This window comes from Natator depressus, chromosome 8 (assembly GCF_965152275.1).
Source record: "Natator depressus isolate rNatDep1 chromosome 8, rNatDep2.hap1, whole genome shotgun sequence".
Taxonomy (NCBI): domain Eukaryota; kingdom Metazoa; phylum Chordata; order Testudines; family Cheloniidae; genus Natator; species Natator depressus.
In genome coordinates this window covers 82,787,946-82,807,295 of record NC_134241.1, presented here as the reverse complement: position 1 = coordinate 82,807,295, position 19,350 = coordinate 82,787,946, and the positions used below count along the sequence as shown (strand labels likewise).

The window sequence follows — 19,350 nt, the reverse complement described above, 5'->3', positions numbered from 1 at the left end:
CGGGAGGAGACACATGTTGAACTCCCCACTCTGGACTGGCTTTGAGAGACTGAGAAAGACCCACCTCTAGAATGACAGGTTTCAGAGTAGCAGCCGTGTTAGTCTGTATCCGCAAAAAAACAGGAGTACTCGTGGCACCTTAGAGACTAACAAATTTATTAAAGCATAAGCTTTCATGGGCTACAGCCCACTTCATTTGATGCATAGAATGGAACATATAGTAAGAAGATATATATATACGTACAGAGAAGGTGGAAGTTGCCATACAAACTGTAAGAGGCTAATTAATTAAGATGCGCTATTATCAGCAGGAGAAAAAAACTTTTGTAGTGATAATCAAGATGGCCCATTTAGAAAAGTTGACAAGAAGGTGTGAGGATATTTAACATGGGGAAATAGATTCAATATGTGTAATGACCCAGCCACTCCCCATCTCTATTCAAACCCAAGTTAATGGTATCTCATTTGCATATTATTTCAAGCTCAGCAGTTTCTCCTTGGAGTCTGTTTTTGAAGCTTTTCTAGTCTGTTGGGTAGGGCACTCCCCTGAGGAGGAAGATGTGGGTTCAAGTCCCTGCTCCAGGCTGGCACATCCCATGGGAGTTCCCTAACCACCAGGCTAACAGTTATAAGGGGGCTGGCAGCAGCAACTCCTTCTCAGGCTGTTTTGTGAATGTTGCCTTTTGAAAATGCCTAGAAACAAAACTAACCATTTTGTGTGACCTGAAATAGACTTTTTAAAATTTGCTTAAAATCCCAACAAGTTTCAGAATTGGTTAAAAGCAAACAGGTTTTTTTAAGTCTTTTTTTAAACTGCCAGTGAACCCCCAAAAACCAGTTATTCACACAGCTCTACTCTAAACTCACTGACTTGTAGGAACCACCCTGTATCATTTAGGTGCTCTAAAAAAGCAAGAAGCAGAAGAGACGTGATTAAATATATGGGAATAATAAGGAAAATGTTTCTTTAGATGCAACAATAGATTTATGTTGGCTCAATATTACTGTTGTGGAAGACCATGGGAAGAACTCAGATTTTTAAATTAAGACAAATCTTAAGCCTCTGTAGAGCACATGAAAAGCTGTGCAAAACTCAGATAGCTATTTTGTACTAGTACATTCATACTAAAACTCACAACAGGGCATATTGATATGTTTCACTCTTTATAGTCTGCCTTTTTCTCATTTATTTTCATTTTCATCATAATGACTGTTTTCCTCCCCCTTTCTGTGGATTGCACAGCCCCTTTTTTCTTTTGAGAACTAGTATGTTAACAATTATACTCAACTTCATTTTGCTCTTTTTGGCAACTGTCGAATCTATCTGTTCTCTGTAGACATGTTTAATACATAGCATTATTGCTTTATTCAAGCATTTACATTTGATTGATGAGTTTATCTATGCAGGTCTTACAGAAGTCTATTAAATCTGTTTATTTGTGATTCCGATATAATTGTGCATGCCAGTGTTAATGCTGTTTTCCAGAAGATTAACCATATTTTATAGAACCTAGATTTCAGTTTTTGAATGGAAAGTGGTGATGATTTCAGTGTTTGATTTATAGACAGAAAATTAAGCTTGATAGGGCACAATCAAGAAGTAAACAGTAAGAAATAAGTGCCAGCTACCTTGTTGTATCCTTTTATTCATTTGAAAATATCCAAGAATAATTTATGCTATTAGATTCTAAATCCATCTCATACTTTTAGACAATGTCATACATTTTGTTTCAGAGTAACAGCCGTGTTAGTCTGTATTCGCAAAAAGAAAAGGAGTACTTGTGGCACCTTAGAGATTAACCAATTTATTTGAGCATAAGCTTTCGTGAGCTACAGCTCACTTCATCGGATGCATCCGATGAGGTGAGCTGTAGCTCACGAAAGCTTATGCTCAAATAAATTGGTTAGTCTCTAAGGTGCCACAAGTACTCCTTTTCTTTATACGTTTTGTTGTCTCTTTTTCCTCCTATCTTTAGCTGTATTGTCATAAATTTCCTTGTCTTCTTTTTCTATTGAAAATTGTGAAGAAATACTGAAAGGTCATCATCTTTGTCTTAATCTGAACTTTATTTTCAATAATTGTATTTTCACCCTCATTGATTGTAATAGGATGTGATGTATTCTATGTATCCTAAAATTGATACAACATAGAAAATAGTATTTATGGAATTATGAACTTAAAAACAAACAAATATCCATTATTATTCATGTAATGTTGCATCAACTATATAATATAATTTATCAGGTATGGAACACTGAGTCCCATTGAAACCAATGAGAAATGGGTATATGACTATTCAACGTGCTTATTTGCTGTAATGTTTTTGGTTATTTAGAGCTGGTGTGGGCTTTGTTGATTACTTGATATGCATTTTTGAGATGTGCAGCAGTCACCCTTAAAACCTTGCCAGTTTAGCATTAGGTATATGGATATACTGTATTTCCCTCAGCATAGGTCTGATCCCAAGCCCTCTGAAATCATTGGGAATCTTATTGAAGATTTACTTATCTAAGGCAAGGTTACTACCCCTTGTCCTTTGTGTGTATGGTTGGGGAGGAGTCAAATTACTAGATGAGAGAAGAAGGGAGGAGAATCAGTAGTCTTATGGTTAGAGCCTAGTCAACTTGAATTTAAATAGCCAGGATTGACTAGGCACATTATGATTTTCATAAGGATGAAGTGCTACTAACATACTTATTTGGTCAAGGAGAAATATGTCATTGACTCCAATGAGAGTGGGATTAAATCCACTGCTTCCCCTGACCCTTCTGTATGATCTTTACCTTCAAACCCTCTCAGAGACTGTTGGTACTTTAGTTGTTCACCACTCATGGCAGAAAAACACACAGGGCCATATCCAGCCCCCTTTGTGGTGCTCCTCTTTGTGGTGCCTTGCAAACATTATCGGCTGAAATTGTGGTGTCTGAGGAAACATCTTCCCTTGGCAGGATTGCCTTTTGGAATGTCAAATTCGCCCTTGGGGTGAGCTCTGTTTTTTGGCGGATTGTCAGAAAGCCTAATGTGTGGAATGTAGTATCAAACAAATTAAAATGTACACATTCATCTCATACACAACCAGAATTTATTAAACAAAGACAACTAGTGTTGGGCAGTAAAATGTCAAGGGTGAAATCCCGACCTTATTGAAGTCAATGACAGACTCCCATTGATTTTGATAGGACCAAGTTTTCACCATCATTGTTTCCATTTTTCCGGGATATATAATAAATGCTGAAATATGTAATATGTTAGTTGTTTACTCTCTCCATTACTCACAAACAATTTTTGCATATATTTACTTAGGGGCAGATGGCTCCTTTCAGAAAAATGGCAGGAGGTTATCAGAGGTGAGGACAATTTTGTAAGTTTCCCTTGCAGAGTTTCTCCATATTCCCTCATGTTTGGCCCCTTCCCTGCCCCTGAAAATGCACAGATACACCTTCTTCCCCTCAAACTCACTGATAGTTAGAAATTCAGGTTTCTATGTTGCAAACACATACAGATATGCTGAATATTTGTAGCCCCATTAGAGTCTAACGGTTGCTCGATTCTAATACGTGTCTGTGTTTTATTTAGCTGTGTGTGTGTGTGAACATATGTATATGTGATGACCGCTATCTTGGCTAACACTAGGAATTGAAGCAGGGACTTCCAGTGCTAAAAGCATGTGTTTGTGCAGCTTGAGCCAAATTTCTCTAGCTGGAATTATAACAGACTCACATCCTCAGCAGATCAGGCACAGAGGGGGATCTGTAATACATATTCACCAGCAGGTTACATATACTTATATATATATTTACATATACATACTCCTGCCGTAGATTATTCCTAATTGCCTGGTGACCATTTCAGTTCACAGTTGGTCTGAGCACAGTTCAGGCAAATATATTATACTGTCTTCCCACTGATGTTCTTTGTTCAGGTAGTTTTTGTTTTCTGCCTATCAGTGGAGTTAATATAGCTCCCATTCATTTGCACGAGTTGTTGGGTTATCTGCTTTTTGTGTATGAAAAGTCCTTGTTATTTTTCCTAACTAGTCTATGCAAGATCTTCTGTTGTTGCCCTCTGTATCTCATGCTTGTTATTCTTTGATATTTTGACTTTCTTTGTACAGAAATGTGTTGGAGGTCTAATTTTTATGTGCATTTTCCAGGAACAAAATGTAACTTTTGTCTGTCCTTAGTACTGTTGAATCAAAAAGTGTCTCATAGTCTCTATAGAATGATAGATTGCATGCATTCATAATCTCTAGTAACTCATTTACCGCCTGATGGTTTTTTGTTATAGATGATCTTAATCAAAAGTTTTTTTGTTCTCTCTATAGGTTGAAATCCAGTGCAGCAGGTCAGCCTCTTAAGAAAAGCTTTGTGCTCATCAGATTGGAGGCTGTTAGCTTTGCAGTTTACTATTTCAGTTTTATTCTCTGGAATCATCCTTTGTGGGATTAATGTTGATCCATCCTCCCTTCCTCAGGCATTTTCTCTTCAAAAATCATCTTTCACTGCTTGCTTTAGCTGGTCTATTGATATGTGGGGTGTGCCTTTGATCCCCTCTCCTTCTTAACCTGTTTTTGATGTCAGGAAAAAAAGTTAATGAGTGTCATCTCTTTTTCTGATCTTCTCTACCAGTCACATATCGAAGTCATGTTTGAAAGAAGCACATGAGCCCCTTTATAGACAACTTTTCCTTTCAAAACTACTCTGGATCATTCTCCATGGACTGTACTTTCTGATGCCCTCTGTGATACTTTTCTTAGAGACTTGCCTACCTTGAAGTCTTTTGTCATTTGCTTCTGTCACGTTACAATTTAATTGCGAGGCTTTAAGTAAATTCCATGTTTTCTTGCCTGATGCCCTTTCTTGCTACTTACTTCCTCAGTCTGTCAACATTATTATTCCAGTCTTGGTGTTTTGATCTTTCTAAACCCCATCCTTACTTCTGTCCTAAGTCTGATTTTGGAGGTTATGTGCTGCTTAGGATTAATATTCATGGCCTGTAATAATTCATTTTTGCCCATCACTGATAATGAGGATACAAATATTTGGATGAGATTAAGACTTAGGTTAATATCTTCAGCTGGGAAATAGAGTTTGACGTTCAGTAATTTTAGAGAATACACACCACATCTGTAATTAAAATGCCTATGGCCTAAATTTTCAAAAGTGGCTAATAATTTGGGATGCCTCAATTTCTGGGTGCCCAATGTGAAGCCCCTTAAAGGGGCCTGATTCTCAGAGAGCAGGCCCCTTCTGCGTCTCTCATGTTGGACACGCAAAAACTGAGGCTTGCAAAATCTCTAGTCACTTTTGAACAATTAGGCCTATGTTCTTAATGCAAGTGCAGCTACAGATTAATTTCTTTTGGCTTAGAAAACTTTAATTCTAAAAAAGGATGGTTTGAATTTGAATGGTGAACAAATTACCAATAAGCAGTGGCATCCCTTTGACATCCGCACTATAATAAAACTGGAGTTATATTTGACGTCAGACCCCCAAACCCAGCCTTTGTCAGTAATGTGCAGGAATAAATATTGTTTGATATTAAATGTGAGGTTTTGGGTTATTGGAACCAGTATAAATACGTTTGTTTGTAGAACGTTGTAGATATTTTGTGACAGCTGGAAAGATTCCTGCTTCATATACAGGTAATTGCATGAAGAATAAGACTTGCATTCTAAAAATTGATTATGTGAAAAGTAGTGAAGGTCAGGGAATATTGTTTTTGCCATTAACAGGCTAAACGAGCAGTCTGCATTTTTGCAGTTTTTCGTGGAGATTTATAAATAATATACTGGAAAGGGGACAGTCCCTCTTTTTGAACAATTTCTGTATGTTCCTCAATTGAGATTGTGGTTCAGGGTCTTTGTTAGTAAGAAATAACGTGCTGAATATGCAAAATGTTTTTCAAAAGTGTAATATATTCCTTGTATTTAGTAGATCAAAGAGACCATAAACAGGAAAACAAATGGGGTACTATTTGCTTATTTCACTCAGAGATAAAGTGAGCCCCAAATTAAATTCATCATTGTTTAATTAGCAATTTAATATGAAGTAATTTGCATACTACAAATATATCATCAATTTCTGTTTTAAGTGAAGTGAATGGAGCGTGTGTGCAAGATGCTGTCTGGATAGTCTTGGAGGCTGAAGTTCTTTGTGCACCCACAGGACAGCTGTAGCATAGGTAGAGAGAGTATAAGCTTCCCTCTCTGTTCTGGCTCTCTGCTTCAGTCCTGACTGGGGAGGGACTAGCCTGAAGGGCTAAGAACATAAATTAGTTTCTATGTCCGTGAATATACTTTCATTCTTTGGTAGAACTGGTTGAAAAATGAAAACCCATTTTTGTGGAAAATGTCAAAATTAAAAGTTATTTTAATTTTAAGGGATTGGAAGTTTCTCATTTTTTAAACTTTTCCACAAAATTTTTACTAAAACCATAAAAATGATTATCAACATTTTTCAAGTACCAAACCCACAGTTTTCGGTAAATAAAAGCCTTGATGACCATTTTGAGAATGTTTTCAACGAACACATTACAAAATATTGAAAGGGCACACTTTTTTTGAAAAAATTAAAACTTTCTATAATGTTGATAATTTTTTGCAAAAACATGTTTTATTAAAAAAGGCCATTTTTTCTATTAAAAGACTTTTTGTTGAGAAAATGCTGAGCAGCTCGAGTCTGGCTTTTCTGTTCAGAGTGCAAACGAGGACTATTTGGTAAAAATTATGATAGAGTTAGTGTGTGGTGTAAAGATGGAGAACTCAACTTACACTGCCACTGATCTTACATTGCCTAACTGCTGTCATATGATCTCAACTTTGGGTCACTATCAGCAAGACCTGGATTCACATCAGTCACCTACATCTGAAAGGTATAATTATCATTTCCAGAAACCATCTAGTCCCCCAAACTATTTTTAAGCAATTATCCCTGGAATGCACTAACACATCTCCCAAAAGACTAAGAACAGTAACTAGTGATCCAGGAGCTTGGGTAGCACTGTAAGAGATTCAAGGGAGTTCAGTGCGTAATCAGGGAAACCCAGATTACTCTGCCTGTAAAATATTTGGTATTTTTAACTATGCTGAACATTTCAAACTCTATATATGTTTAATAACTACAGTACTTAACTATGTGTTCAAGTTCCAAAGATTGTGTTTATCATGAAATATTTATTAAAGAGCAAACCTTACTGGATTCCACAGTTGGAAACTTGAAGAAATGGCCTTCATCAGAATAGTTGTCTTGCCCCAGTTTGGTTTTCTAGTGCCCCCTTCACTGTGCAAATACACACCTCAGCCAAGGAATGTGTGCTGCTGTACTTTGGAAACCATGCCTCCAGTAGGTGTGCAGTGCCTCTCCATTCATCTGAGTAAACCTGGGCAGGAATCTGCATGATTTGGGGAATACTGACACAAGGGCTATCTTTGATAAGTTATTGGATGATTCTCCCTTTCCCGTAGCCATTCTGGGCTTCATTGCACAAGCAGACCAGGCACTTTGTGGATCTGAAACTAGCAACACCACCATCAGATGCACGAAAAAGACACTGGCAGAAAGAATTGAGTATAATTACAGCTGTAGTTTACAGTCCACAAAGGTACTTAAGCATGTGCCTAAATGTAAGCATGTAACTACTCCAGTTGACTTCAATGAGAATATTTATGCGCTTAAAGTTAGACACATGGTTAAAAATCTTGCTGAATTGGTGACATGATGAGTGATGAGCTGTTTGTTGTCCCAGTCCAATGCCAGAATGGTTTTAACTTCCCCTGGTAGTATAGAGTGCCTTGAACCATTTTAGAACAGAACATGGGTCTTTCAAGAAGTGATTCAATTTTCTCTGGGAATAAACAGCTATTGAGACTTGTGCATGTGTGGACCTTTATTAGTTATTATCACTATGGTGAAATCCATAATGCTGGTGATGGAGCCTGTGACAAGATGAAAACCCTGGACATAAAAAGCTCTTCCCTCCCCCCCCCTGCTTTTCTCATTTCATACAGTAATAAGGTAATTTTCTAGCATGTAGAAACATTTGCGTTTTTTGTGCAGTAATGATCAGAATTCATTTGTTTGAAAATACCATTTTCAGCTCAGAGAGGAGGAATACAGTCTTTACTGTCTTGGGTGTTGGGAGTTTGCTGTCCTTTGCTGAGTAAATCTGTGTCCCCCAAGTGAAGTATAGATCCTGTAAACTGTAGATTCTAGAGATTTTGGAAGAGTAATTTAATTCTGGTTATTACATTTCAGTTACATGAGTCTCACTGCTATTTTTTGTCCTTCATAGAATTAGTATTTTGATTATGGATGAAAAGGAAAAGTTTTAATTGTTCTAGCCAGAGAATCAGAGACACAAAAGGATGCTGCTGTAAATGAGTCGAATCAATAAGAAATTTGTGTCGATTGTTATTATTTATTTCTTTTATTGTAGCACCTAAGGGTCCAAGCCTCTTTTGCTAGGGCTTGTACAAACATATAACATTATAGGCAGTCCCTGCCTCAAAAACTTGCAGCTTAAGTGTAATATGAGAGACAAGTGGATAGATCAAACAGACAGGGGAAGCACAAGGTAAAAAGGAGACTCTTGCGATCAGTGAGATAAACAGTGGTCACAGCACACCAGTTCCCTATTCATTATTGAGTTTTTTTGAAGCATCATGCAGAGGAGGAGACTGTTATAATTAATTCCAACCTGATACTTGTATGTTCAAATAATGGGAAAAGCAGATAATTTGACTATATCATATACCAGCAAAAAATCGAGGAGAAAGGTAGAGCATCACAGGATAGACTAAGTAGCTGATTTACTGAAGTATTCAGTGCTTCTTACAAGTGCATCTGCAGAGGAAATCACTGACCATATGCTATTTCAGTGGTTGTAAACTCTAATTTCCCAGAGTGACTTCTGTGCCAGTAAAACTGAGGTTTTAATTAACAGTGCATTATGCGTGCATGTGTGTGCTCTCATGTGTCAGTCCTTGTTGTGTCAAGTATGTCTTGGAAATGTGACAGAAAATGAAATGTTTTATAAGATATAAAAGCATAATAAAAAAAATTAAGAAACAAATTGTATTAATGACTTCAGATATAAACCAGTTACTGTGCTGTAGGGGACTGGAACAATGTTTCTGTGAAGCACCATTGTCAAACTGACATACATACCCGAGGTCTGGGGAAGCACTTAATGGGGGTTTTGCCTCATATCTCAAGTACATTATTCAGCACCCAGGTAGTTCATAGGTATGTGCCTTTCTCTATCTCAGATCAAGTGTCAGTTCTCATGTTCTCGTGTTGGTTCTCATATATTAAGAATATAAAAAGTCATATTTGTCATATTTCAATATATACAGATTCTGTCTCAGAACATTAATGCAAACCTACATGGTGGTATTATTTTTTTAAAGTACGTAGGAATAATCCCAATAGTTAATAGCATATATTTAGAGAAGAAAGATCCTGCTTGTCTATCCGCTTTGCTCTATTGTTGTGACGCTGTGCTCATCAACTAACACTGTAAAGTACTTTAACATCTGTCAGATTGTTGTAATCTGATGAGCTATACTTGGAACAAACCTGAGTTGATGAAACAATCATTGAGCCTTGGGCGCACTCAAAACCGATGAGTAAAAATCTAGCCAGTCTCTGGAACATGTGGAATGCTAGCACTGTGGTGCACATTCTAATCTTGGTTCCTGGAGCTTTACCCCCATGATCACCACTTAGTGTAATGGGAGTTGGGCGTGTGACTCCCCCATATAAAAAAGATAAGAATGTATCCCGTTCACTCTTTGTAGACTAATGGCTGTGGAGCCGCTTAGATATTCACTGAAAAGTAGACTTGTGTGCCTTTTTTTTAATTGATATTTCAAGAGCCTCAAAGAATAGCTCTGGTCCTCTTACCATAGAGATCAGTAATGTAGTGACTACTTAATGCACAGACATGATTCATTTAAATGTATGCATGTTAATTTTCAGACTTCCAACCTAGACTCCATAAAATGAACCAGCCATCCACTGAGACGTAACTGAATTTCAAGATATTTGCTCGTACTGCTTGACAGACCTCGCTGTTGACAGCACATAGGACATACCCAAACAAAAAACAGTCACTGCTTTCTACATAGCTGAGATATGTCAGATACAGTAGTGCACTCAGAACACAATATGCCATACATTCCACCTATGCGAAATGTAGTTTTTAAAATGTTTCAGTTTAACAGGTGTACATCTTATATTGGAAGGATTTGTACAAACTGACCAATATTTATATTGCGTGTACCAGTTATGGACTTGGTCCTGAAGTCTCTTGGGAGTTTTGCTTGAATGTGCAAGGAAGGACCATGATGACCTGTCAGTAAGAGAGAAAGAGTATTAAAAGTAAACTGAAGTATTTGGAGTGATTTGAACCAAAATCTGTCTAATAATAACTCAATGAAATTCAAGAATGGCTTTGACACTTTACATTAGTATCAAGTAATTATCTCCAATTAGGCTGAAATGAGGGTCAAGACTGGTTCTAACTAATAGAGCTGGAGTGCTACTTGCTTTATTGAATATGCTAATGCAAAGCTGCATTTGAAAGAGATGAAGGGAAAAAAAATCCTCCAACGCAAATTGCAAAGTGACTTTTTTGCAAGATAGGTCATGAGTTGTTTTTAGAAGATGTTAAAGGGCTTAAGTTGTTTGGAATTAACCCTTCATATGTTGAATTGACAAAGGTATCTCAAATTGATCCAGATGACAACTTGTGCACTTGAACTTGATATCTCATATAAATAAGTTCCTGAGAATTAAAGATTTAAGCTCCTTCGGTTGGTGTTATTATAAAACAGTGATTGCTAAACAAGACATCAGATTTATAAATCTGGTGTGTTCCCAAACCCATCAGAATGCTGAAAAAGAAAAATAACAGGGTGCCCAATTCTAATCTGATTTACACTGGTATAAAATAAGAAATAAGTGAGGTCAGAGTCACACCACTATAAAACTAATGTAAAACAGCTCAGAATCAGACCGTAGGAGTACATATTAATTGTTTAAAAACTAATATGCCACTGTTTTGGAAATGTTTATAATTTTTAATAATAGAAGTTCTAAACCAAATTATTTCTGCTAATGAGGAATTTCCTAGTGACCTCTATTAGTGGATATTGTAATTGAATTTAAGTACTGTATTTCATATCTAAATACTGACAATTGGAATGACAACGTGATATGGTGGCTGGGAGATAACCACTCCGAGAAGCACAAAATATCATGAAATCCACTACATTCAATACAAATGCTGGAAATTAACACCCATCAACCCTTACCTCTGTGCCTAAATGAAGCATATTGGTGAGCTGTTCACCACCTCTTTGGTTCTGAGCTGTCTCTTTAAATTAGTGTTTGTTTGAATGTGGATTACGGTTAATCAATTTTTTCATAATGGGCTCAGTGAATCCAAATATAAAAATATATCCATTGTTATTTACATGCCTTGTTTTTAGCACACAAAGAGTATTCTAAACACAAATTATGCATCAGAATAATTCACAGAACACAATTTAGTTCAGGGCTATTTATTTGCCCACAAGCCCTCTTCCAAAATAGCAGTAATAGAATTATGGATATTACAGTCTTTTTCCAAGTTGCTTGGTTTAGAGCAGCTGAAGAGAGGAATTGTGGCTCGGGGAGCAGGTTTGCATTGTAGGGAGTCAGTGTTAAGGGTACAGCTAGGGTTAACAATAGTCAATGCTAGGGACAGCACAAAAGAAAAGGTAAATTTCCAGTGTTTGTGCAGTCTTCTTTTTGAAAAAAATCCAATCAGACTATACAGTGTGTGTGTTGATCCTAACACCTCACACACTGGCTGGACATGTACTCCTGCTAGGAGATCTTGGAGGAAAAGATCTTAACTATACATCAGTGTCAGGACAAATTAGTTTGATAGAATTTGGTATGGGATGTTCGGAAACCGTGGAGTGGAAACATCCAATATTTTTTACATTAAACATTACAGTTTTTGGTGTACTCCAGAATAAGTCTGGTGTTTCAGGAGCACTTCTGGGCATGTAGGATAACTTGGTTTAAGCCTCTTTCAGATTGATTACCAGTTACCTTTTTCTGAAAGCCTGCCCTATAGAGATCTGCTACTTTGCTTCTCAGATAGTTTTACGTTGTAAACATTTGGCTCTTATCAGTGCTGTTGGGAAGGGAACAGCCTGCTACTCTGTCTATACTCTAAATTGTATTCTGAAAATGGAAGTATTTGGAATACATACATTCTGAATAAATATTCTAAACAGCACAGTGACATGAGGGAAAAATACAAATTTCAAACTCAGACCTGCCAGGTGCTGAACTCCAGTGGAGCAGTGAAACTCAGCACCTCTTGGGAAACTCTCAGCACCTCACCAGATCAGACCCTCCTCTGGTGTATAACCCTCTGTAATAACATGTGGAGAACTATTAGTCGAATGTCATTAGTGCACGCATGCAGAAGGCCCTTACCAAGAAGAAATGTTCCCGGTGTGTTTGTAGTGGTTGTTTCAGTCCTGGATGTGCAAACAAATGGTGTCAGTCTATTTTTTATTAAGACCTTGATTCACACTTGTGGTGTAATGTCTCCTCAGTGAGGACTGGTCTGCCCACAATTTCTGTACCAATTTAACTATATTGGTTAGAGATGTGATTTTTCTACTGAAATAGTTAGAATCATAGAACCATAGGTTAGAAGAGATTGCAAGGGTCATTTATTCTAACCCCCTGCCAAGATGCAGGATTTGTTGTGTCTAAACCATCTAAAACAGATGGCTTTCCAGTCTCCTTTTGAAACCTCCAGTGAAGGAGCTTCCACAACCTCCCGAGGCATCTGTTCCAGTGTCCTACCGTTCTTACAGTTAGGAAGTTTTTCCTGAGATTTAATCTAAATCTACTATGCTGTAGTTCAGGGGCGAGCAAACTTTTTGGCCTGAGGGCCACATCGGGTTTCCAAAATTGTATGGAGGGCCGGTTAAGGGAGGCTGTGCCTCCCCAAACAGCCAGACGTGGCCTGCCCCTGTCCCCTATCCAATCCCCACTGCTTCTTGCCCCCTGATGGCCCCCCTGGGACCCCTGCCCCATCCAACCACCCGTTCTCCCTGACCGCCTCTGGAACTTCTGCCTCTGACTGCCCCCTGCCGCCCCATCCAAGCCCCCCTCTTGTTCCTGACTGTCCCCCCCTACCCCTGCCCCCATTCAACCCCCCTGTTCCCCGCCCTCTGACCGCCCCGACCCCTATCCACACCCCCGCCCCCTGACCACCACCCCGAACTCCTCTGCCCTCTATCTAACCCCCCCTGCTCCCTGTCCCCTTACTGCACTGCCTGGAGCACGGGTGGCTGGTGGCGCTACAGCCGTGCCGCCCAGAGCACCAGGACAGGCAGCCGTGCCGCCCGGCTGGAGCCAGCCACGGCACCGTGCAGCACAGAGCACCGGGTCAGGCTGCGGCTCTGCAGCTGTGCTGTCTGGCAAGAGCTCACTGCCCCGCTGCCCAGAGCATTGCGCCGGCGGTGCAGTGATCTGAGGCTACGGGGGAGGGGGAACAGCAGGGGAGGAGTTGGGGGGCTAGCCTCCCAGGCCAGGAGCTCAGGGGCCGGGCAGGAGGGTCCCGTGGGCTGTAGTTTGCCCACCTCTGCTGTAGTTTGAACCCAGTGGACTACCTTCTGCGGCAAGAGAGAACAACTTTTCTCCAACTTTTTTATGGCAGCCTTTCAAGTACTTAAAGACTACTATTGTGTCCCCGCTCAATCTCCTCTTTTCCAAACTAACAGTTCCTTCAGCCTTTGCTTCAGCCTTTGCTCATGGGGCTTGCATTCCATCCCTTTGATCATCTTTGTCGCTCATCTTTGGATCCTTTCCAGTTTCTCGTCATCCTTTCTCTACATTGGTGACCAAAACTGGACACAGTACTCCAGCTGAGGCCTAACCAGCCCCGAGTAGAGCAGTGCTATCACCTCCTGTGGCTTGCATGCTATGCCTCTGTTAATGCATTTGCTTTTTTTGCAACAGCATCGCATTGCTGACTCATGTTGAGGTTGTGATCCACCACAACTCCCAGATCCTTCTCAGTCCTGCTGCCAAGCCAGTTTTCCCCCATTCTGTATCTGTGCATTTGATTTTTCTTCCCTAAGGATAGCACCTCACATGTGTCTTTGTTGAATTTCATTTTGTTGTCTAGAGCCCAGTTCTCCAATTGATCAAGATCCCTCTGGATTTTAAATTCTGAGTTAAATTGGTGCAACCTCCTAGGGTAGGTGCAGATATACTGGTGTAAAGGTGCCTTACCAAAACTTATTACCCTTCCCTTATGAAAATAAGCTATCCCATCTCATTTCTTTCCTGCTCCTGCGTAATGATACTATGCCCTAATAGTACTATGTTACATGCATAGCGGTCTCTGATGGTGCATTGTGTTCTCTAGTCATTTGGCCCATCTTGTATTCATAATACCATTGTCCCCGCCGAGGCACTGCTTTGAAAGACATAACAGCTTTTCTCCTGCCCTTGACCAGTGCACTGACTGTTATCTTCAGCCTTCCTGAGGACAGCGTTTTGCTTTCCTCAGGAATGCCAGCAAGCAATTTCCTCTGATAACAGCCAAAAACCCAATTAAGCTTAGATTAAAGAAAAGAAGGATTTATTAGTGTTTTACAGGACGAGAGAAAACAGAAAATAAAAATAGGTGATATTAAACCACCTGAAGTGGAAACACAGAATGTCCCATTGCTAGCATTACTCTCCGGTTTACAGAAGAATTGGTAGATTTTAGCTGGTTTACTACAGAGCAGTAAAATCTTGGCTCTCCCACAGCCCAACGCCATAGCTGTCTTTTTCTGTCAGAGCTGTGAGGAGTGTGACATGCCTTCTTAGAAGGGCTGTGCATGTGCCCAGGAAACCCCCAACACCAGTGGCTAGGCCTTCTGACTTTGATGTGGAGGTGTCAGTAGTAACAAAACAGATTTATTTCCCCAGTATGCTAAAATACGTACCGGCTTTCGAGCAAGACATTCCCTCTTTGGGAGCTGGACCAAATATAACCTATTATAACTTCCACGTGTTAAGAATGAAGCGATAGAATCTGCCAGGGCAGGCGTGCCATTGCACAGCTGGAGGAACATGACCGGAAGACTTCCTCTTATTGAACATTACTCATGGGACTTAACAACATAGGAGACATGCACAGAGCAGCCCAGGAAAGACAGAAATGTCAGAGCCTTGTTTGAGGTCTGACAGAATGAGAAGTATTCAGATTCCATTTATTTGCATCTCCCTGGTACACAGTGTGTTGACATGATTATTTTGCATCCTCCATTATAATTTATTTCCCTTTTTACGTGGGGCTCATCCATTGTGCTTTGATCACCTATTTAAACAGAACATTTGGACCTTCCAGACTTGAAACACTAGAAATCAAATTATTTACATATCTCTAATTAACTCTCTCTTTGTCTAGGTAAAGATTGCTTTAAGCAACTGTCAGGTTACTTGACCAGTTGAATTCATAGCTTCTTGCATGTATTTCAATTACCTGCCCTTTTGTATTGCTAATGAGGCTAGGCAACACCTTCTTGAAAGCAATCTTAGTTTAGCAGTTTTATTCAGTTTCACACAGGTATAGCGTCCAAGCCATGTAGTTAACAGTGCAGTTTGAGGTCTAGAGATGGGATGGACAGAAAATTAAAAATCAGCACTACAAGTACATCAGGTAAAATTAAAATTGGATTGCTATGTTATGACTTCTCAAGCACTTTTCATCTCAAAGGATACCAAACTGCCTTACAAACATCCATCCAACACAGCCACCTCTGTAATGGGAGGGCAGCAACCAGATAGCAAGCACACTGCCGAGAAGTGAGGAGAATGGAAAGTTTGACCAAGGGTACAGGTCAAGTGGCATGGAATCTTTGTTGTCCACAACAGACAGGAGCTGGGATTTTAAGACCTCATCTGAAAGAACCCCACGTAGAAAACGGCATGAAACTCAGAATGATGAAAAGCTGAATTTTACCTTACCAGGTTTGACCTTGTTGTTCCAGGGATTCTTGGTACTTTATAACTGATGTTTACACTTCTAAACCATTCCCTCTGCCTTACATGGCACCTTACTTCCAAAGAATTCAGAATGCTTTTCACGTAGGTTGATATTATTATACCCATTTTACATCTGAGGAAAGTGAAGGATGTGAGAGGTTGGGTCTAACAATGACAGGATCTTAGCAGGACAGAGTCTGTGCACAAATCTCATCTATTAAAAATTATCTTAATTCTGATAATGATGGCTACATTTTCTATCTTGGTCTATTTAGGCATTTATACCACACTCATCACTGTGATATCTGAGTGCCTGAACATAAACACCTATTTAAATAGTATTCATAATGTGGGCAAAATCCTTCCAAGTGCCTTGTTTACATGGATGGAATAAATATTTTGAAATCTCAATATTCAGAATACTTGAACTGCAAAGCAGTTCAGCTGCAAAATCAGTGGGAAGAAGCTACAGTAGGAAGGTTTGGAAATGGGGATTGGGTGTTTAAGAAGGTGTTTTATAGCAAGAGAGAGGAAACAGGATTATAAACAATGCCTGCTAAGTGTGGTCAATTTTGGTCACATTACCTGCAGGAAACACATTGTAACTCTTGAACCAGGCGGGGCGACCAGAGAGATCCTAGTATCAAATGGAAAGCAGCATAAGGGAAAGTCAGAAACACACATTTGCAAGTCAAGAGGACATTGAAAGGGATCTAATTATAAGACACAGTCTTAATCGCTGTAGTTAATGACAATTCATGCTACTGTTTTTGAAGTATTCTGGATGATACAACTGAGGTCATCAAATTAAGGCCCAGCAAATCCAGAGCACGCTTTAGAAAGCATGGAGTAATCCTAGCCCCATTAAAGTTAATGGAAGTTTTATCACTGGCTTCACTAGGGGTTGATTTCATCCTATGTGTATAGAAACCAAGGCTCTGATCCAACAAATGGCTCCAGTGGGATTAATCATGTACTTTAAAGTTATGCATGCATTTAAATGCTTTGCTGGATCAAGATCAATGCAGTATGTTCTAGCTGCTAGAGCAAGGGGCAGGGAGCCAGGATGTTTACCAAATCTCCCACTGGCTTGCAGTATGACTTTTGCTAAGTCACATGTTAACAATTTATGCTTCTCTGTTCCTCTCTGTTCCTCATTCTCCGCACCTGTAAAATGGGGCTAATTCTCTCTATCCATCTGTATAAAGTGCTGTAAAATCTATGGATGAAAGGTGCTTTGTAAGTGCAGTGACTAGCTATTTTTAGAAAAAAATGAAGTACGACTGCCTGAAGGAGGAGACTGGGCTTGGTGAATGAAATTGCCTGTTTTCATTCCAGTTGTACATATTTATAGTTGCTAATCATACCGGCATATCGACAAATCGATGTCCAGTAGCCTTTTGATGACATTTGTTGTGTTAATCAATAGCATGTAACAGGAGCACCATGTGAAGGTTATAGTCTTGCCCTCTTGATTATCTTTCAGGAGTTCCAAGGTGAATAACATTGCAGTAATCTGGACTCGGTTATTTGAACATTGCTAATCACCTCTCTTGCCGTATGAAAGGAGATGTATGCACTTTAGAAAAGCTGAAGCAATATGGTATTAATTCACCGTCTGTAAAACTAAATCACGCTTTTAGTCTTCCATTTCAGTCTCATTTTCATGAAAGATACAGAACTTCTGCTGTTATGTTTCACTTTGTGATATATTTGGTTGTTTTTCAAAGTGACTAGAGATTTATAATTCCTTATTAGTAACTCAGGATTCGAAGGGGAATAACACAGTACTTATTTACTTTTCTAGGTCAGGCTAGAAGTTTAATGAACTTCTGCTAAACAGGAATTGAAGTAGAATTAACATCTTGGAAAGCATGTGTCCAATAAGATTATTTATCCTATTTTCTACCGCATAGATTTTTTTCCTGGTGAAATAGTGTTTAGGGTGCATTTTATAAGTAATTAGGAAAGAATATGAGACTCATACATAGCAGGTAATTTTATGTCACTGCATTGATGTGATTTTGCTCTGAAATTATACAATGTCAATAAGCCATAGTTATGTATCTGTGTGAAGGGTGGTAAGAGCTCAGTTTCAGATGTGCTGAGTCAGTGTTTGTGACTCTTGTTAAGAGCGAAACTATTGCTGAAGTGTTGCCTTTCAGATATTGCTCGGATCAATACAGCAGGTACTTCTCTGAGAGCAGTGCATTCAAATCTAGATCCTAGAAAAACAGGGACATATCCGTGCTGCCCTGTAGGTGTGAGTGGAATACTGTATTTCATATCTTCACTGGAGATGTGCTCTTGGGCTTACTTGAAATTACAGAATTAGTGATGGAAATAAGGATGAGGTGGATGTAATGCAAGCAATATATACAAAATGTTCTATAACCGCACCCATAATGTCCACAAGACCTACACAGTAGGCAACAATGTTCATTCTTTGTTGAAAAGAAGAATTTATGATACATTCAGCTACATGTGTGAACCAAATATTTTCATAACACTTCCATTACTCTCGTTTATGATAAAAATATTTTTGGATGTCCCAAACATTTGACTGAATATTGCTTAGTACATGGAGATTTGTCATTGAAAATATTATTTAATGGCAAATTGCCATGGCTTCAGCAATATATAATACATTTATATAAAATATATTAATATAGCTTAAACCCTGGAGATTTGTCCTTATGTATATTTAGGCTTGGCAGAATTCAGGTTTTATAATATCAGTGTTTATCTTTAAGCATTTTTTCACCAGTTTTTATCAATTCTGACATTTTCACAGTTGCAAGAAATTATGGGGAGTCAGACAGTTATTTGATGACAATGGATACTGGGATTCAAATAGTTAAGCTTTATAACTGTTAAACCACAAGTTGTCCACATTACATGTCAAAATATACAAAGTAAATATCCTTAAATCAAACTCTAATAAATTCTCAAGCAACATTTTTCTTAGTTTACCCATCTGTAAGTTTCTATTATCATCTATAGAAATATTTTTGTTGGTGTGTGTGTGTGTGTGTGTGTGTGTGTGTGTGTGTGTGTGTGTGTGTGTGTGTGTGTGTGTGTGTGTGTGTGTATAGAGTGGAATCAAAATTTACTGTTAAAAATCGAATCCTTCCAAGCCTGTATTACAAACAATATAATTATATATATTACAAAAATGAAAAAAGGCAAAATTGTAAAGAAGGAACCTTTTGTGGAAATTGTAATACCCTGGTGATTAGGTTAGTAACTGTGGTGCTGATCTCGCCCTGGTGTAGAAGAGAGCTAATGCCT

General features: G+C 38.9%; 1 protein-coding gene across 2 annotated transcripts in view; it reads left to right on the top strand.

The window, feature by feature from the left end:
• Positions 1-19,350, top strand: part of ST6GALNAC5 (ST6 N-acetylgalactosaminide alpha-2,6-sialyltransferase 5) — a 95,089-nt gene that overhangs the window by 20,946 nt on the left and 54,793 nt on the right. Inside the window, exon 3 of one of the 2 annotated variants that reach the window (XM_074961502.1) lies at positions 3,305-3,348. The exons of the other annotated variant lie outside the window; for it this stretch is intronic. Coding sequence (XP_074817603.1) covers positions 3,305-3,348 — 44 coding nt within the window. The remainder of the gene's footprint in view (positions 1-3,304; positions 3,349-19,350) is intronic. 2 annotated transcript variants of the gene reach the window in all.